The 21,724-nt window shown below is 40.3% G+C and overlaps 2 protein-coding genes across 2 annotated transcripts in view; one reads left to right on the plus strand and one right to left on the minus strand.

The window, feature by feature from the left end:
• The window catches only part of LOC142095402 (uncharacterized), a 61,430-nt gene extending 55,490 nt beyond the window's left edge, over nt 1-5,940 (minus strand). The window contains exon 1 of the mRNA XM_075178351.1: nt 5,524-5,940. Coding sequence (XP_075034452.1) covers nt 5,524-5,940 — 417 coding nt within the window. The remainder of the gene's footprint in view (nt 1-5,523) is intronic.
• Nucleotides 5,941-19,493: 13,553 nt separating this feature from the next.
• The window catches only part of MPP2 (MAGUK p55 scaffold protein 2), a 38,258-nt gene continuing 36,027 nt past the window's right edge, over nt 19,494-21,724 (plus strand). The window contains exons 1-2 of the mRNA XM_075177237.1: nt 19,494-19,605; nt 20,997-21,098. Coding sequence (XP_075033338.1) covers nt 21,062-21,098 — 37 coding nt within the window. The 5' untranslated portion in view covers nt 19,494-19,605; nt 20,997-21,061. The remainder of the gene's footprint in view (nt 19,606-20,996; nt 21,099-21,724) is intronic.

A 21,724-nucleotide genomic window follows, 5' to 3' on the forward strand; every position in this document is an offset into this window, starting at 1 on the left:
CAAGTCGGAAACTTAGGTGGAAATTCAATTCCCTTCAGAATACCGCCACGGTAAACCTATTACCGTTAATACAGTAATTTTAATACAGATTTCTGCAAAATCGGTAATAGTGTGCAGACCGCGTTTTTTACAAATTAATTCCCCCCGTAGGGCTAGATTTACTAATGCTTCTAAAAAGCTAAAAAGAAAAATGAAGGTGTTGCCCATAGCAACACCTCCAGATTCTATTCATTTTTTACAATGTCCTAGATAAATGATAGCTAGAATCTGATTAGTTACTATGGGCAACAACTCCACATTTCCTTTTTTATCAGTTTTATTAAATCTAACCCTTGGCATACTTATGCTCTCTTCTAGACTAGTTTTCTACATAACTCACAGATCTTCTGCATAGTGCACTTTATTAAATGATCTCTCTCCTGGACCTGCTTTCTCTATAGATCAAAGCTCTCCCGGAATGGGTGAAAAACTGACTTGCCGGAATGTCAGAATGTCAGAATGAGTCAGCTTCTTGCAGCGCCCCCTGCTGCTTGGTGTCTTGAGTGAAGCTTGCAGTGCTTCACTCAGGACACAAAGCTGTTGGGGGTGCTGCATGGAGTTGACTCATTCTGGCTTTCGGGCATTTCAGCAGATTCGGCTTTCTCTAGAGCTCACAGCTGTACTGCATAGTGCATTGACAGTGAACTTTATTAAATGCTCTCTGTCCTCGATCAGCTTCCTCTATAGCTCACAGCTCTACTGCATAGTGCATAGACAGTGACCTTTACTAAATGATTTCTGTCCTGGGCCAGTTTCCTCTACAGCAGTGGTTCCCAGCTTTTATTGACTTGTATACCCCTTTTGAACCCATTTCTATAAATTGTTGTTTATAGAAATGGGTTCATTGGGTTTATAGAAATTGATCACTAAATACTTGTGTTTTATAGTGGCTGCATCCCTGACATTCCCATTCTTAAGCTGTCTCTCCCTTCATACTTTCTTTTACCTATGCCCCTGCACTATCTTCCCTCATCTCTCTCACACATCCCCCTGCACCATCTTCTCCCCTGTCTCTCTCACACATCCCCTGCACTATCTTCTCCTGTCTCTCTCACACATCCCCCTGCACCATCTTCTCCTTTATCCCACTCACATATCTCCCTGCACCATCTTCTCTTCTTACACCTGCAGCAATCCAACCCCCCCCCCCCCCACACACACACACACACACACACACACGCGCGATTCACGGCATACACATGATTTACAGATCTGAAAGGAACAGCAGAAGGAAAGCTGTGTTACAAAAGGAGAAAGAAAAAAAGAACCATTTTGAGGTGAGATTCCGATCAAGATATACAGCAATTTGAAAATTTGAACAAGCACCTTTGGTCTGAGAAAAAGCATCTTTTATCTATCAGGCATACTGAACAGTCTGACGTCTCTATTGGCTATTAAAATAATCTCTGTAATTGGCAGGTGATATAGAACAGAACTACTCACATCTCGCCGTCACTTTCGCTTCTTGCAGTTTCTCAGTCTCCTAGCAACCTCAGTCACGTTCACTGTTTCACCCAATCAGAGACAGAATAGCAGAGGGCGGGACCTCTCGAATTCATGTGAGCTAAACAAACGTGTCCTCTCTCTCCAATCTGCCATTACTTATTATTTTTGGAGTACCCCTGAACAACCCAGCATTTACCCCCCGGGGGAATGCATATCACTGGTTGGGAACCACTGCTCTATAGCTTCCAGCTCTCCTGCATAGTGCATAGACAATACACTTTAATAAATGATCTTTGTCCTGGACCAGTTTAATGTATAGATTCCAGCTCTCCTGCATAGTGCATTGACAGTGACCTTTATTAAATGCTCTGTCCTGAACCAGCTTCCTCTATAGCTTCCAGCTCTCCTACATAGTGCATAGACAGTACGGTGGTAGTCATGAGATGAGAATTCCAACAGTAATATACCGATGAGTAGAATCCTGCCATGGAGCAAATACAGACTTACCATAAAAGCGACTCACAACATTTGCCAGCACCCGGCGCCTCTATAATCAAAAAAGGATTAGGTTTAGGGTTATGGTTTGGGTTAGGGCTTCTACATTATAAAGGCACCGGGTCCTGGCATTGCCCCCTTAAAACCGGCAATGTGACGAGAATCACACTGCCTGCATTTTCTGCTATCAACATTTATATGCGGCGTGTCTGAAATGTTGTAAGTCGCTTTTACAGTAAGTCAGTATTTGCTCCATGCCGGGATTCTACTCATTGGCATATTACTGTCGGTGTAATTACTGTCTTTGTAAAAATTCTCCTCTTTGTAAAAACGTACCCCACCCAGACAGTGCACTTTACTAAATGATCTCTGTCCTGGACCAGCTTCCACTATAGCTCACAGCTCTCCTGCATACCACATAGACAGTGACTTTACTGAATGATCTCTGTCCTGGACCCGCTTCCTCTATAGCTTCCAGCTCTCTTGCATAGTGCATAGACAGTGAACCTTATCAAATGCTCTGTCCTGGACCTGCTTCCTCTACAGCTCACAGCTCTCCTGCATAGTGCACAGATACAGTGCCGTAACTAGACATTTTGGTGCCCTGGGCGAGACAGGGCACCGGCGCCCCCCATCTAAGTGGGAGTGGCATTTGACAAGTGGGTGTGGCCAACCTAATGTGGGTGTGTTTAGCACTTTACTGAAAGAATTTGTGTGTGTATATATATATATATATATATATATATACACATATCTGCACCACCCTAGTTACGGCTCTGTGTTGTCGGTAGTAATGATTTTTAATGCAAATTTTTTTTCTTTCGTTACACATGGACAACATGTATAGGTGCTCTGCAATTCATGCACACAAACCATCTTTGTAAATCATTTCATCCTTATTAAAATCATGTTAAATCTTTCAAACAAATATAATATTAATATGCTTCTTTACTTTGCTGAGGATTCTAGTATGAGACAAATTAATATGATTTTAGTTAAAATAGCAGAAATTTAAATATATTCACCATCCATCACATAGTCCTCATGAGGAAAATCCTGAATATACAGTACAAAAAATACATTGACTATTCAACAGCTTCACTTTCTGGTGTGTTCAACTGCATATTAGAATTGCGGTCACAATATTTCACATTAGTTTCACATTAGTCATAGGTAAAACAGTTCCAGTGATACTTCTGTTTAATCTCCTCTATATTATTAAGAGCCTGGATTTACTCCTCCAGAATCCAGAAACAGATTAGTAGAGAAGGCAGACATAATTAGAAGCCAAAGGGAATCATGCAACATTTTAAGATGCATTTTACAGAAGCGGTTAATGGATACATGGAATATATTTCTAACAGACGATGTGGAGACACGGGAGGGGACAAACAGCAAACCTGGAGGAGAGTGCAGACAGGACGCAGCGGAGCCTTTCACTCAAGATGTGCCTTTGACTTCCGCAGTGGAACGCATGTGCGTTCCACAGACAGGAAGTTCGGTATTTGGAACTTCCTGTCTGTGGAACGCACATGCGTTCCACTGCGGAAGTCAAAGGCTTTTCTTATTACTGGCAACAGAGCTAGGTAGCGGGCGGCTGCTGCGCCCTCTTTGGGCTTGCGCCCTGGGCGACGGCACCGCCCGCACCACCCTAGTTACGGCTCTGCAAAGATATATTGCACTTTATTATTCTCTCTCTCAGATAAACATGAATAATAGGCATCCCAGTCATTTATGCTTATTGCAAAGTAAAAAAGACACAATGTAGTAAGAAAAATTAAGCAGGATATCAGCACATGTTATTACAAAGCATCACAAAGCAGCTGGTTTATCAGCCTCTAGTAGTAGTACCCTATTCCACATCCAATAGTAAGTAAGTGAATACATAATTGGGACCCTCTCAACTGGGCCGTCTCTTCCATTGGGCACGATGGGCAGGTGCCCGGGGCCCTGCAGGCAAGGGGGGCCCGTCCGAATCCTAAAAAAAAAAAATTTTTTTTTTAAAAATTCTTACCTTGCTGTCACATCAGCGGTGATCCGGCTCCCTCCCTGGTCCCCTCTTCCATGCTGTGCTCGCAGTGAATGCAACCACAGCACGGAAGAGGGCAGAAGAGACTCAGCGGCGCGGAAAAAAGAAGAGGATCGGACTTAAGGTAAGTTAAGGGGGCCCCTATATATATATATATATATATATATATATATATAATGTAAAAAAAAAGTGATTATATATATAATCATGTTTTTTTTGACATACACATATATTTTTTTTACACACACACACTATATATATATATATATATATATGTATATATATATATATATATATATATATATATATATATCTATTTTTTTAGGGGCCCGGTACACTGCATTGCCCGGGGGCCCATAAAGTTGTTAAGGTGGCCCTGCCTCTCAATAGTGATCTGTGGTACTAAACTGACCTTAGTCTGTGTGTGTGTGTGTGTGTGTGTGTGTGTGTGTGTGTGTGTGTGTGTGTGTGTGTGTGTGTGTGTGTGTGTGTGCGTGTGTTAGGGAAGTTAGATTGTAAGCTCCAATGAGACAGGGACTGATTCGAGTGAGTTCTCTGTACAGAGCAGCAGAATTAGTCATATCTGCCAACATTTGTTTTTCTTTTTCCGGGAGATGCCGGCTGGGACGTGGGCGTGCAGGGGGCGGGGCGCCGAAATCGCGTCATTTTGGCCCCGCCCCATGACAAAATAACGCAAATTGTGTCATTTTACAGTGGGGGCGGGGTGAATCGCGGCGTTTAAACCGAATTCTGCCCACTTCCTATCAGGGAGATTGCCACACTCGTCCGGGAGACTCTCGCAAAATGTGGGAGTCTCCCGGACATTCCGGGAGAGTTGGCAAGTCTGGAATTAGTGACACTATAAATACATGATGATGATGATGATGATGATGTATGAATGCAGTTTAAGTAAATAGTGATCACTATGAGAAATACTTTGTCTATCTATACACACCGGATGCTGGATGACCCTAATTGTAACTTTGTTCACTCTGTTCATTGTAAATCTTCCAAGTGCCCATGAATCCAAAAGAAAACCCACCGGGCTCTTACACCTGAAGGAATGTAAGGTATAACTGTACAGATGGTAACCCTGCATTGCCTCATCAATCAGACCAGCATTACATGCAAGTGCAAAGCATCTCAGACAGGGCTTACAAAATAGAGGATTCTTATGAGGAACGCATGGGTCATACATATACGGTAATATAAGTAACATGCAAGATAGAGCATAGAAATCAGCTCCTCAACTTAAAGAAACACCCACTGCTCCAATACATTAATTAAATATATATCAATCTGACTGGTGTCTGCATTATATATTATTGCTGAATAGGATTACTGATTGTAAGTATACATCAGTATGTAGCCAGGTTCTCTAGCTCCAGCTTGTTTTACTCTGCCACCTATATAAGCAATCACCAGCATTCACCTATCAAACCTTTCAACAAAAAATGTTCTTTTGAACTGCAGAGTGGCTAGGAAATAATAAGTACATCACTGCATTTCTTTACCTTAGACACTCCTTCCTCATTGGCCTCAAGTTTCTTCTTCATCTGCATCATCTGCCACATATCTTGCACCGGAGTGGCTTCCCTGTCTTGTACTGTTTTTCTTCCCAGGAACTCTGGTCCGGTGGGCAATGTATTCAATGCCTCAAGCTGCCTTTCCATCTTCAGGACCTTGCGCTGTAGCTGGTGGTAGACATCTGCCCCCCTGGCATCCTGCCCCTCCTCCACTTTAACCGAATCGCCCAGTGACTTGTACAGATTCCTGTCTTCATCTGGGATTTTAGTTTTTAGATCTTTGATGTTTAGGTGTTTCAGTATGGCATGAAGAAGAGTATGGAGGGCATTGAAATTAACAGCCCCAACTTCAGGTGTACCAATAGACAAATTGACCAAGTCAAACAGACTGATAACCATCGCCATAGTTTGTGTTCTGATGTAATCACAAATCTACATCAGGTATTGCAGTAAACTTAGTAATTACACAAATGATGGGGTAGAAATGAATAAAGATAAAAAGTTGTAGATCAGTAGAGACTGTGCTGCCTATGCCCTGCTGGCTGCCTGCTCTGTTGAGCACTATAGTTTTACATGCTGTATCCTCCTTGCTACAAGCAGCCCTGGAAGACACGCCCGCTAAGGCTGCTCCCAGTGGCTCTAAACCACCCTATGATCTACATTATTCAGTGGGAAATAAGTTAACGTCAACCTTCAACTACTTTTCCAGCTAACAAAACCCCAAACATACAATATAAACCACTGTTTCTTGCATTATTTATGCTGCAAATTAATATTGTTGTGGAAACTGTGAAAGGATTAAAAGACAAATTAAATTAACAAAAAAATCAAACAAATAGGATTTATTTTCCATTAGATAAAAAGGTCATCCTGGAAAATGCTTGCAAAGAAGGCAGTAGTAGAAGTGGTAGTATGGCACCCCCACCTTGACATATATATATATATATATATATATATATATATATATATATATATCATGCTTGCCGACTTTCTGAAGACGGTGTCCGGAAGCTGCCTGGGACCCGGGAATTACCCCACCAAAAGTCCCGGGTCTAATTCCAGTGTCATCAGACCCGAGAATTAGACCTGACACCATTCATACTTTGCCTCGACCTGGGTCGTCTGGGCTTGCCCCAGCAAAATCCCGGGTTTTTTGCGCAGTATTAATGGGGTATGAGTGGACATTTAACACTCACTAAGTGTCTGTAACTTGCAATCAAGAGCATATACACCTATCAGCCACAACATTAAAACCACTGATAAGTAAAGTGAATAACATTGATTATCTTGTTCCATTGGCACCTGTCAAGGGGTGGGATATATTAGGCAACAAGTGAACAGTCAGTTCTTGAAGTTGATGTGTTGGAAACAGGAAAAATGGGCAAGATGTAAGGATCTGAGCGACTTTTACAAGGGACAAATTGTGGTGGCTAGACGGCTGGGTCAGAGCATCTCCAAAATGACAGGTCTTGTGGGGTGTTTCCGGTATGCAATGTTTAGTACCTACCAAAAGTGGTCGAAGGAAGGACAACCGGTGAATAGCAACAGGGTCATGGATGCACACGGCTCATTGATGCGTAAGGAAAGTGAAGGCTAGCTTGTCTGGTCCAATCCTACAGAGGGGCTATTGTAGCTCAAATTGCTGAATGCTGGCTATGATAGAAAGGTGTCAGAACACACAGTGCATCACAGCTTGCTGCATATGGTGCTGTGTAACTGCAGACTGGTCAGAGTGCCTACAGCCGCCTACAATGGGCACATGAGCGCCTGAACTGGAAAATGGAGCAATGGAACAAGGTGGCCTGGTCTGATGAATTGCAATTTCTTTTACATCATGTGGATGGCAGGATGCATCATTTACCTTGTAAAGAGATGGTACCAGGATGTAGTATGGGAAGAAGGCAAGCAGGTGGAGGCAGTGTGATGCTCTGAGCAATGTTCAGCTAGGAAACCTTAGATCCTGGCATTTCTGTGAATGTTACTTTGAAACGTACCACCTAAACATTGCGGCAGACCAAGTACACCCCTTCATGGCAACGGTATCCCCTGATGGCAGTGGCCTCTTTCAGCAGAATAATGCGCCCTGCCACACTGCAAAAAATTGTTCAGGAATAGTTTGAGGAAGATATCACTGGCCTCCAAATCCCCCAGATTTCAATCCGATCCATGGAAGCCCCAGCTCACAACTTACAGAACTTAAAGGACCTGCTGCTAACGTCTTGGTGCCAGATACCACAGGACACCTTCAGAGGTCTTTTGGAGTCCATACCTCGACGGGTCAGAGCTGTTAGGCAACAGGCGGGGGACCTACACAATAATAGGCAGGTGGTTTTAAAGTCGTGGCTGATCAGTGTATAACTTCTTATAGTTGCAGTAAAGAGCCAAATAACTCAACACTGCCATCTAGCGGTGAAATAGGCATCCTGCACAGGTTCATCTTCTTTAGCACTACCTCCTCCTCCTCATCGTTTATTTGTATGGCATCACAGATTTTGTATTGCCTGACTTAGTCATACAGATATGACATACATTAAACAGTAAACATAATAAAAGGTAGAAGGGTATGGTTAGAAGAAAAATAAATATATGGAAGCAATTAACAAAACAATTTGCATAGCATACAGAAAAAAAATCAGCATAGGACATGACAGTGACAATCAAGGATGACGGAGAGTGGACAGACATGAGACATAAGGTAGAGAACCCTGCCAATGAGAGCTTACATTCTAGAGGGAGGGGTAATGAGAAGCAATAGGAGGTAATGGGACATTAAAATAATGCCAGGCGGGGGCAGAGAAGGTGGTGACTACACAGTCGCCGCAGGAGTGTGGGATGAATTGGTGATAGGGTAGATTAAAGGGAAAAGGATGTTGGAGAGGTAGGATGGGTGTAAGGGGGAACAGGGGAGGATAGAAGGGAAAAGAGGATGATGGGGCAGTATGGGAGACATTGAAAACATTCAGTGTAGTGAATAACAGTATTATCGAAGGATAAGAGTAATAAGATGCATCAAAATGAAATAGGTAGACATAATACAATAATATGGAACATTGGGTACAGTTAGCAGATTGACAGAGGTGAATTAATGGAACTGACCTTGATAATGCGGTTCTGGAGAATGGAGAAGTAGAGGTTGGAGGTAATAGAGATGGAGAGGTAGTCCAGAGCAAGAAATTAATATATACCCCCAGTAAATAATTTATAGTACAAACAGAAAGTCCAGTAATGGAATCAGGAGTGTAGTCTGGCCTCTTGCATGTAGATAATGTTCTGGTGTGAGCTACATGGTAGGCAGCACTGATTGGGACCAATGAGTCTTGCAGTGGTAGGTCCCAAGCGTAGGTATAACTTACCTCCTTCTCTCCCATTGCAAAATATGCAATAACAGATTAGACACTGATCCGGGTTGCCAATGAAGAGGAGCTCTAATCTCAGGCCAGAACCTTCTATTCACCAGAAGCAGCTGACAAGGATACAGTGGTGGGTGGGATGAAGTGCCCTCCTCTTAAGCTTAGACCGGCAAATCAGCAGTGGGGTGCTGATCAGGATGGTCATGGCAGTGAGGTGCTTTTCCTGAATGCCATTGGAATTCTTGTGATAGGCTGATGGTGCCAGAGTTGGTTGACGAAATGGACAAGAACCCAGTGTCGTCAGGAGTTCCCCAGTCAATGGAGCAGTGGAAGCCCAAGAGACATTCAATGAGCAGTAGGGAAGTAGACCACAGGACTCAGCTGCAGGCCTCCAGGTATCAGCTCAGACAAAGCCACAGTAACCTGCACTGACAACAGTATGAAGCCAGGACAACGTGTTAACGACAGGAGAAAAGAGAGAGAGGCCGCGGTGTTGTCACAGGTCACTGTAGGGCACAGAGTGAGCTGGTACTGAAGGAGAAAGACAGAGGACAAATAAGTCCAATGGATAAGGAGCCAAGAACCACCAAAGGAAGAGAAAGGTCTGGGTCTGGAGTGGAGAAGAATCTGTGCCTCTGGGTCTGGAGGCCTGAGAAATGTAATGGACTGCTTAGGATGATCAGATGGAGGTGTGGTGAAACAAGGTATTAATATTACCCTAACCAGCCTGTCCCTCATTTCTCACAAAATGGGGATTATAGCATGCACTTTTTATAGCCCTTGCTTTTGTTCTCCAGCTCAACATAGTACAACTGCAGTGTCTATTTACATGTGGTTATGGGGACATTGTAGCTCATTGTAAATATGTATATTGTGTATTGTATATTGTTGATGTGGCAATGAGGTTGTTATTCATTGTTCTTAAAGTGAAACCAGGGGGTTATGGGTAAGGATCAGGTTGCAAGATACTGGTGAGGGGGATGGCTAATTAGTATCCATTGTTCTCACATGACTACTCCAGACATTTGGTCTACAATCTGGCAGGGGAGTTTCTATGGAAGTACAGCTCATCTCCACTCCCCTCTCCAACCCCCTAGACCAGGACTCACCAATGTTTAACAAGGAGAGGCCTAGGGTTTTGCCCAGGGAGGGAAAAGCACTGTGGAAATTTGACCCAAGCTATATGGAGCCACTCCAGGGGGAGGAGATAATGTTCATTCTGGAAATTGATGAGTGGAAGCTGCAGGGTGGCTGGTTGCTCTACCAGTGAAATACGGCATATCCATGGGTCGTCAAGTCTGGACAACGAGGTGACTGTAACTCATTAAGCTAGTGGGGTAAGGGACAGACGATGTGGTGAACCTGCCTGGCATTTATTTACTATGTGTACATAATATTCTAGTGTTGTTTTTTTTTACAATAAATGTACTGTTGTACTTTTCTAACTTCATTTGCCTGAGTGACTAATACAAATCCTAGAAGGTACTGGGTAGACTTCCCTGGCATAGTAAGGTACCTCTGGGTGGCCAGCCAGTGTGTAGTGGGTATAATTGTTTCAGAAAACCTGGTATCTTCACAGAAGGGATCTGATATGATCTCAAAATACAATAGAATATTGCACCTCACCCACCCAGCTTATCAAACAAGACTTATTTATACAACTCAACATGCAGAAAAATACATTGAAAGGGTGAAGGTGCAATACTGGAGAAATCATCCAACACTTTAACAGACAAAAAAAGCAGCAGCATCCTCGCCACCACCTCCATCATCCCTGACCTCTTCAGACATGGAAACTAAATCCTCAGTGACCCCATCCACAAAAGTCTTAACAGAGTTAAGGGACTTAATAGTAGAGATGAAAAGAAAAACTGTTTTTCTTCAGACCTACAATCAGCGATAGGGGAACTCAACAATAAAAGGGCACTTTCCAAAAGAACTACATGGCTCGAAAATAGGATGGAACCTGTCATCAAGCTCCAAAATAAAGTGTCTCATGTTATTGTCTACCCCCAGAGGGAAAAAGAGTTTCTCTAAGATAAAGTTGATGTCTTGGAAAATCGTGAATGTAGATACAATGAATAAGATATCTGCCATCAAACCAAGAAACCTTGAATCCATTAGACTATTTCCAACCCTAGTACCAGAGTTTACTGTCCAACAAATACAAATAGAAAGAGTGCATAGGATGCTCCATCCTAAACTCATGGATTCAGGACCTCCAAGAGACTTAGTCCTAAACTTACTCTCCTTCAAAACATAATAAGATAATATTGGCAAGCAGAAACTCCCCTCATGTGTTTTTTGAGGATGCCAAAGTTCAAATATAACAAGATCTTGTCCCATCTACGATTAACAAATGACATGACCCGATCACTGAAATAAAATGGTTACAAATACAAGTGGGGATTGCCCTTCTAACTCATTGGTGATATCGGAGGAAAACAAATCTCTGTTAGAAACCCCAATGAAGGAAGGTACCTGCTTTATAAGCTGAACCTACCGCAACACTCCTGGGAGAGATCCACAGCTCATCTGACTTTCCTAGATCACAGTCCCAACGTCATCCTTCCTGATTGGTTGAATCGGACATATTACAAGGATGTTCTACTGCTTTAACTGAAAACTGGTTTAATTTGGAATGTTGTTAGCTTTAAGTAATTGTTATATTTCTATGTTTAAGATTATTACTTCTAGTTAAACAATGTTTTTGTTTCTTTTGCTTAATATACATACTTTGGGTGGATGAGAACTCTGCATGTCTGCCTAAATCCCCCTATACCCGGGGAGCTAAAAGAACAGGAGATCTTATAAGACTCCAGTCCTATTTGTGTACACAATTTAATGTTTCTACGAGTACTCCCAAACACAAGCAGTCCAATACAATTCCACTTTCCCTTCATTATTAGCAGCAACAGCAGCTAGTTATATAGCGCCACTAGTTCAGCAGCAGAATATTAGTGAGCTCTGCTCTTGTAAACAATCCCTCTATAATTGATGCATTTGTTTACTTATACCTTCTACTACATACCCTTATTTGTCTTTTAAGCTCAGTTAGCAACACATGTACTGTCGATAAAATTGTTATCTTTAAACACAAAGGGCCTGAGTCAAAGCTAAAAAAAGGAGTAACTTTGCACCTTGTCAAAACCATGCTGCATTGAAGGAGGGAGGTAAATTTAAACTGTGGGGACAGATTTATAGTTGGGATAGGACATGTCCTAGATCAACTTTAAATTTCAGTGTAATAATAAAGTTATCTAGTATTTGTGTGCTTCATGACAAAAAAGCCAACATTTTTTTTATGTGCAAAATAATAAACTAATTTGTACCCCTTGCATTGCAACATAGTTTGTCCAAGATCAAATTTACTCCTTTATTTGCTTTGCTCTCCTTAATGACTCAGGCCCAAAAGGTCTAAACATCCCACAGAAGTGGTCAATAATATTTTAAATCACTCATAAGTTTAAAGGTGATTTTGTTTTCTTACAGGAAACTCACTTCAAAGCGGCCACCCCTCTCTGATCTCCCGAAGATGTTGTTATAAATAAAAATAGTTAAAAATACATTTCACATTCCCATTTGTTCTGAGGGAAAAAAAACATCTTTTGTTCATCTGCAACAATTCATAACTTGCAAATGAATCGTTTGAACATTCTACATTAAAAACACTGAGATAAATTCTGGATAAAAGGTTTATTTTAAACCATGGCGGTGTCTTGCACACACAAATAAAATAACAATGTTATTGGCTTAAAAATAGCCAATTGCAGCCTGGGAACACACTAGGGGCCTGATTCATTAAGAAACTTAAATTAAGAAGTTTTTTATTTAAATCTGCTGGACAAAACCATGTTACAATGCAAGGGGTGCAAATTCGCTTTCTACTTTGCACATAAGTTAAATACTGACTGTTTTTTCATGTAGCACACAAATATCAACTTTAAATTTCAGTGTACAAATAAGCTATCAAGTATTTGTGTGTTACATGAAAAAACAGTCAGCATTTAACTTATGTGCAAAACAGAATACTAATTTTGACCCCTTGCATTGTAACATGGTTTTGTACAGGAGACTTAAATAAGAAACTTCTTATTTTAAGTTCCTTAATGAATCAGGCCCTAGGGTCACTAGTTTATTAAATGGATAGGCTGAATTTACGATAAGCCAACAGAATGGCTGCCCCTTCTGTGTGTAGGCTACAGGTGGATTTTAAATAAGCCTTTACAGTTTAAGCCTTTGCTGACTGCGAAAGATATTACCTAACAATACAGGTTACAACATTTGCTAAAGGGGTAAATAGGATGTATCATTATGAAACTATGATGACAGGCCCTTCATATGCATTAAAACACGAATACTACCATTGCGGAGTCTGGAGGCAAAGATTAATAACACCTTTTTTATGCAGTGCAGTACCTCCTTACAGCCAGTATGTGTCAGTATTGCCACTTCTATCTATGAGTCAACCAAATACAGCAATTGTTACAATGTCATATGCACTCTGTTAAAAGAATCATGGAGGAAAAGAAACATAATATAAGAAACACACTTTACCTAATTAAATAAATTACAATTGACTTCTGAAGTTCATCAGAACGTCACTATCCATATTAGGTTTGAAAAAAGAACCAGACAAACAAAACAAACATGCAAACAATACAAAAATCTATTGTAAAGCTTGAGGATTAAATTAATAGTGTAAAAGTATATCTTTTTTTGTACAAAATGAATATTGTGAAACACATTCATTAATAACAAAGAGACGTCAGCTGGTTAGATCTGCCCATGGTAAAGCCTCCAGGGCATATCAACAACACAGCACTGACATCCACACATATACCAGCCAGCGTCAGTGGTTTTAGTCGTCATCACATCTAAATCCATGTCAATGTCACATAAATCACTGCAGCTGTTTATTAAGAGCTACCAAGCAACAAAGAAAGGCACAGAAAGAGTGCATACCACAACAATAGCCTAGATACTAGTGACCCACTTATCATGCGTATAACACATATTAATAATAGGGATGTGTACTATCTCACTCTGTCATAGTTGAAAGAGTACATCCGGAGCGTAGATCACATGAGTGGAGTTACAGACCCATGCGTCATGTAGTCCAGGCCACAGAAGGTGTCACAGTCTAGTGACATAGTTATAAAGACACCCAGTGGGCGTATATCCAAATTTAAGTTTATAATTTTAGTGGTGAGTATTGTAAATAAACATAGCCTTAATGCAGGGATCATAGGTTATAATAACATGAATAACAACAAGTAAAGGCTAATCCATAAATGTTAATTCAGTAAATGGCAATAGACCTGGAAAGAAACTAGAGATGGGCAAATATAAAAATATTAAAGTAAGGCAAGTATTGGTATCTTGCTAGTAGCATTAGGTCAAAACAGGAAATAAATTAGTTATAGCCATCTTCTTAACTGCATGTCCACAATATATATATATATATATGTGATGTGTAAACCTAGCAATGCCAGTATGGCTGAGGAGCTGAGCAACACTTAGACCTCCCCATATGTCCCTTTAGGCCACTCAGACCTCCCCACATGTCCCTTCATGCCACTCAGACCTCCACATATGCCACCCAGATCTCCACACATGCCACTCAGATCTACCCTCATCATACTTGCCTACTCTCCTGGAATGTCCAGGAGACTCACAGAGTTTTGGGGAGCTCTCCGCATTCCTAGGAGAGAGGGCAACCCTATATATATATATATATATATATATATATTCAATTCCCAACCATGGCCTTATCTGTGTGGAGTTTGTATGTTCTCCCTGTGTTTGCGTGGGTTTCCTCCGGGTGCTCCGGTTTCCTCCCACACTCCAAAAACATACTGGTAGGTTAATTGGCTACTATCAAAAATTGACCCTAGTGTCTGTCTGTCTACCTGTGTGTGAGTGTGTGTCTATATTAGGGAATTTAGACTGTAAGCTCCAATGGGGCAGGGACTGATATGAATGGGTTCTCTGTACAGCGCTGCGGAATTAGTGGCGCTATATAAATAAATGATGATGATGATGATGATGATAAATCCATGGAAAATATCAGAACATTTAATGAAGTATAGAATACGTTATAGAGTAATGCCCAATGATAATTTCAGTGTTCCATTCTTTTATTAGTATTTTAAGTCTATTTTTAACTATATTTTTTTTATTATTTTATTTTTTTCTTGCCATTGCCAAGTGTAATAAAGTCCAGGTCTGGGCTCTCAGTTCCACTGTGCATGAGTGATCCAGGCCCTCAGCTTCCACAGTGAGATTTTGATGATAAATTGCGGTGATAACAAGTTTTGTATCAGTACAATAGGCGACTATTAAAATATTACCATTATCATCGCTTGTAAGGGGAACTTCCCAGAGCCGACAAGGTACTGTTTGCCCCATCCCCCTTGTATACCTATACATGCATATATACTATATATTTATATAGCACTTTATATAACACTAATATACATTATATGAGGAGACTGCACTCTTGGGTACAGGTTTCAGCAACCTATTGTCAATGTAAGCTATTTAGGTTGTTGAGACTTGGATTGTTATTGTGTTGTCCTGTAATACCATGTACTGTTTTTATATTCCCCTTCTGTACGGTATTGCGGACCACTTGTGGTAAGTAAAGATTAATAATTATAATAATTGTTCAGCCTCAATAGAAGACAGGCCAGAGGGCTAGATGTGAATGAAATCCAGATAAGTGAAAGAGAGTTATCTTTGTTATCAGACAGTCTAAGACTGATAAGCTAGGGAAAGAGAGATGGGTCAATTTAAGAGAGCTACACCAGTCTGCCATATGCCAGGTAGATAGGGTAAAGGATTTTTGCATATGTGCCTGGAATTTCCTGGGCCTTGTAACAAAGGTTACAAAGAATCTGTTTGATGAGAGCTAATTTGGAGGCTGCAGGAGTTGAGAAACAAAATGAGCATTTTTTCATTTCGTGTAGGTGCAGACACAGATACGGCACATGCAGATATGGATTTAGCAGCCATTAGGGCCATAGGCTATATGCAGCCGTAGGATTAAGATGATCCTTGAGTTGCCAGCTGATCAGTATATGTATTTAAGGAAAGCGGAGTGACTAGATGTTGAGTAGAGCCGAGTGAGAGGATTGGAATCATAGAAGACAAGACAGAAAGGAAGAGCAATTGGGTCAAAAAAGAAAAGAAAATTTATGTTTTAGAAGATAATAATGTTGAAATATATCATAATGTTAGGGATGAATAAATAATCACTATTAAGCAGTATTAGAGTCTATGAATGGAATGCAAATCCTAAGGCAGTTGCTAATGCATGTTTAATAACCTAGCTGTTTTAGTAGGGGCCCACTCCATCAGGGTTTGGATATGCAGCGACTCCTACATCCATCAGGCTGGATTTGGAGCAGAAGAGAAGGTACTGGTGCAGAAACTGGGACATGACAGCAAGCGGAGCTGATGTGGTTTGAGAGGAGAAGTATCAGGTGATCCATACACTGACAAAACTCAGAAAATGAAGGCCAGACTGGGATGTGATTATATTGTATGCAGGAGTTAATGACATGTGTAACATAGAATCCTTAGAGATGGAGAGTGTTAAATACTGTGACCCTGAGATGTTGGTGGGTGTATGGTAGTGTGGTTAGAGTTGGTGCAACACTTGGAGAGGAGAAAGGCAAATCAGAGAGTGTCCAGCATTCTGAGTATGATGGGGGCTTTTACCATGACACACTGGCAATTGGAGGACGAGACACCTGATTTATAAATGCCGGACCGAGTGCATTTATCAGACTTTGGCCTAAAAATGTTTAATATACACATACAGGAAGCAATGGAGAAGGCCTTTGAGGGGCTTGGGAGCAGAGGCTAATTTTAGGTGGAAAATTGCCCTCTGGCGGAGGTTAAGGGGAGGGAGCTTATTGGTTGTCCCCAGTTGAGGTTGGATTGTACGGGTGGCAGTCCAGGAGGAGTTCAGGGGCCAGGGTTCGGGTTAGTATACCACAGTTTTGTATTTGTCACCAGAAAAGGAGGGGTCAGGTAGCTGGTTGATGGGCACTGTTGACGTGACCCTTGGACTGTGGATTAACAAGTATGGTATACGTGACCTGGCAGACAATGAGCTGCCCTGTTATGCCCCTTCCCTTAAAGGTTAAAATAGGTGAAATTAAATAAAAGGCTGTGGCCACTATCTCTCCACTGCTCGGTGGAGGCAGATAGTATCCCTGTCTAAAGTCATGGCACTCAACCCAATGCACTGTAGATTACTGCCTTTCTTAGTTTTCCTAATTCTCATTACTTTTGTTTTGTATTATATATCTCCCTGCTCTTTGTATCTCAGTACTATGTTCAGTCCCCTCTGTCTTCAATATATTTATTGCTGTGCAGGAAAGTACTATTGCATGTTACCATATGCCTTTTGCAGCTTTAACTGTATTACAATGCTGGTCATCCCGGCTGAATCTTTCCCTATAATGGAATAATTGTGTAATTGATGCTTAATAATAATCTTATGTTACCTGGATCTCCAGATGTGGTTTGCTGTAGGGGTGTAATTGAATAATTGCTTAAGCACTGAATTGTTTATGTTCTCTATTTAATGTTAAAGTAATCCTGTCCTCAAAATTATGTAGTCAATGTACAATAAGGGATGCCAGTCTTAAGCATACGCAGCAGCGCCCAATTCTAGCTCTGGACATCTCAAAGGTCCTTGTATTTTAGCCGTATCTATGGCTCCAGCAACAGGTCTAGACTAACTGCCGATTACTAGTGATGACATGGCTTTGTATGCTAGGACATGTGTTTGCATTCAGGAAATCTGTAAAAATGTATTTTAAGTACAGCAGACATAAATTACATCATAACAAAAGTATTTCTTTTTTTGGGGGTTTTTTTAAATAAAGTTATTTTTATAGTTTGTCATCAATGACTCTCTTATTAACAAGGAACAATACTGTATATATTTTTTTTATTTTCTATGCATTCTGTTTTGACTTTATAATCCACATAGGTACTGGACGTATCCTGCAGTGTATTGTCTAGTGAAGCAGACCTACACCTGAATTCATCACCACATATATCTTCACATCCGCTCCTGGTTGAATAGGGAAGTGCAAAAAATGCAGATTACATTCAGTCTTTTAATAGAAATAAAATTCATCATGCTTCCTGGCCATCTTGGTCAAAATAATGTTGCTATAAAAACACAAATAATCAATTAATATTTTTTTTTTTAGCAGGGGTCTTTTTAATATAGTGAGAACCCTTAAAATATCAGACTTTAGATTACTTACATAGCATATTCACTTTGTATAGCAATGCAACTTTCCACATGTATGGACTCCGCTCCCCTTAACTGCTCAGGGAAAGCTACACAGGTAAAGCCTACAGGCCAGAATCCAAGCTGCAAGGTAGGTGGGTCTGCAATCAATGACACTCTACTTTTATTAGTCTCTGGCTCTACATTGTTGTGGAATACAAGGCACTGCATGTCCTACTTGACGGCAAGCTGCAACTTCTTGTGCCATAGGTTACACTGGTACACAGCCATCCACATAATACACATAGTGGAACTGTCACCATATTTGCCTACTCTCCTGGAATTTCCGGGAGGCTCACAAATTTTGGGGAATCCTCCCAGAAGAGTAGGCATCCTACCGGCTCGCCGTGGGTGCGGAGCATAATGACACGATTGCATCGTTAAGCCCCGCCCCCGCTATGTAATGCCGGCATTTCTTAGCATGGGGCGGAGCCAAAATGACACGATTCGTTGAGCCCCGCCTTCACACGTCCCATTCCCCCACTGAGCTCCTGGATGTCAAATAGAAAAGGTTGGCAAGTATGCTATATTCATGATACCTAAAACAACTTTAAGAGATGGGCCGCTTCTCATGCACTATGGGCCTGGGCCGTGTGCTCAACCCCAAGCTAAAATTTGCCAGCCCCTGCAAATTAATATTAAAATAGGAAAATATAGTACCTTTTATTTCTAAGGCTATAACTGCACCATACCATGTATACAGTAATAGTCTGGCATCTAAATATCCTATAGAACGAGCCAATTATATTTTGGTATCGAATTGGGGCAAACTATGTGAGCAATCATGGCTTTTGTTTTTTTTTGTTTGTTATTTTTGCTTATTTATCCTGCATAAATAACTTAAAATAGAAAAATATTTATGTCACTATGCTCCCAAGCGACCCCTTTTTTGCAAAAAAAATCAATATGAAATTTACTAAGGTACACAAAGCAGTTAAAAATGTTGTTTTTTTTCAGTTTATCTAACACATGGCAAAATATTAAAATGTGCTCTGATCATGAATATCTTAAAGAGTATATGAAGAGAAACTAAAACGATTTCAGAGAATATAATGAGAACATAGCTGGAAGAAGAAACAACATTGCACAGAATTGAAACTTTTAGCAGTAATGTCTTGTTGTGAGTAAATAAATTATCAACATGACAGCAGTAAAAAAAAAAGCCATTAGGCATGTTCCTGGTGTATCATCAAGTAAATTGTTTCTCCGTTGTATCTCACAGAACCCCTTTAACTCCCCCTTTGCACTGGTTGGCCCAGTTATCGGCATTACCCTTTTAAGAGCCAGCAGTTTCTAAACAGAGCCACAGCTGGGTGATAAGAGATATATCAGAGATAGATCACGACATAGATCACAACATAGACACCACAAACCCTCTATATCCAGACATCCTTACCCAGGGTAGGTGGTTACATTGTATGTATTATGTATGTGTGTATGTATGTATGTGTCTATAATTTTAATGCATGCTTATTTATTTAGTATATCTGTTTGTTTATATATACCTGTGTGAACACTTATGTTTATGTCTAATATTCAGACACATACACTATTTGTTTTGTATGTAATGTAAATAATGATGATGTAGGATACATATGTGTTGCCTGGATTAGTGCTCTACTAGTATCTATAATGTATTTGTATACGAGCCTTCAATTTGAATTAGATACCAGTTTTTCTTGTTACTTGCCAGAATTACTATAAAGAGTCTTCTGTTTTTATGAATTGGTTATTTAGCCTTATTGAGATATTCTGTAATATTTATAATATTATATCCCTTTAGTGCTTAAGGCCATCTAACGCGCTAGAAGGTGGTCATGCTAATTTATTTTAATTATTAAACATCTAATAATTTACAGTGCATTCTCACTTGTTAGAATGTAGCATTGATTTTACTCATTACAAACAGTCATTTAATATAAAACACAGTTTCAATCAATTAAAAGTCTTACAGATTAAGGACTTCAATTGGCTGCGTTACTGTCAAAAGTAACCGTGGCCTGCGCACTATTACCGTTATTATGGTAATAGTGTGCATACTTACCGTTAATATAGTAATTTCTACGCCAGCTTTTTGCTCCCTGAGCCGCAAGCAGAAATCTGTGCTAAGATTAGCGTATTAACGGTAATAGACTTAGCAGGGCATTGCTTTGGGGGGAATTGAATTTCCCCCCTTAAGTCTCTATCTCCAGAGTGCTAGAGGTTTGATTCTTAAAGGTATCCACCCTTGTTTCAATCTGATACTGCAATACGATTGTTAAAGAATCCACACATGTGTGGGTGACAATAAATGTAATATAATCAATCATGGATCGCCAAATCACTTGAAGACTTGATCAAGTTAGGTGCAACATTTTCATCCAACGGGATGGCATTGGAGCATGTCTATTGTAATTGTAAAGTAATAAGACTGTACAAAGTAAAGAAAAAAAATGATCCCACAACTGCCGTACATTGCATCTGAACTGAATATGTATTTCTGATCTTTAGTGTGAAGATTTAAAAAAAAAAAAAAAAAGGAATAATATATTAAAAACTATGAGATTGTAACATATGTGCCTCAATTGTATATTGATATGCCTGGACAGAAATGCAATAGTTCCTTCAGAATCTAATAAAATTGATTTATATAAGCCCTTTTTTACTGTGCCACACCATACTATATAATACTATTTCATGTAAATACTTTAGTTCCTTCTGCGCATGGTGTCCTGGTCACCTGCACACATTGCCAACCCTTAGGCCAGTGCTAACAGTCCTCAAGTCTGTCAACACTTTTCTTCTTTTCTCAGGACTCCAGTTATTTCTTTTTGATAATCTCCCAAGACATTGTCTTGTTTTATCTCGTGGATTTTCAATGCCTGTCGCTGTCTCTTCTATCAACTCCGATTGTGGTAAGTTACGGAGAAAGAAGTAGGTCATAAAATATATAAGTGATTGTGTTATAACCATAAAAAACTAAATTGTATTCTTATAAATGATGGTTAAATATGTCATTACTTTACTAGTCACAGTGTTTTTTTGTAGTTTTATCCCTGATTTACCAGAATGTGCATGAATTAGGTTGGCCTTATTGTTTAATCTGAAATAAAAAGTATAAGGAATAATGTACACACTGGTCATTGTCAAGATATTTAAAGTCATCTTGGGGTTCCTGACCTGCGCTCTATGAGTGTGTAATTTTACATGGTTATAGAACAGAATGGGGTACATTTCTGCATTTTATAATCCACTCAGTTATCCTAACTGCACTCTATACTCCACCTCTCGCATACGACCTTCTTCATATCGCCATCATGTAAATCGCAGTGTACCTATAAAAAACATAGCTGTATGGCTTATAGAGAATTATTGAACTGCATAAAGGAAGGGTGGGGGTGGCAAGAGTACTGTGGACACTGGCTCATATCACTTACACTGGGGCCCCCACTGTGCTCACCCAAGTAACTATGAAGCTGGGTAATTATAGGCACAAAGATAGATGAGCAGCGTATCTCCTCCTTGCCTTTGGGACAGAAGG

This window comes from Mixophyes fleayi, chromosome 6, assembly GCF_038048845.1.
Source record: "Mixophyes fleayi isolate aMixFle1 chromosome 6, aMixFle1.hap1, whole genome shotgun sequence".
Lineage (NCBI taxonomy): Eukaryota > Metazoa > Chordata > Amphibia > Anura > Limnodynastidae > Mixophyes > Mixophyes fleayi.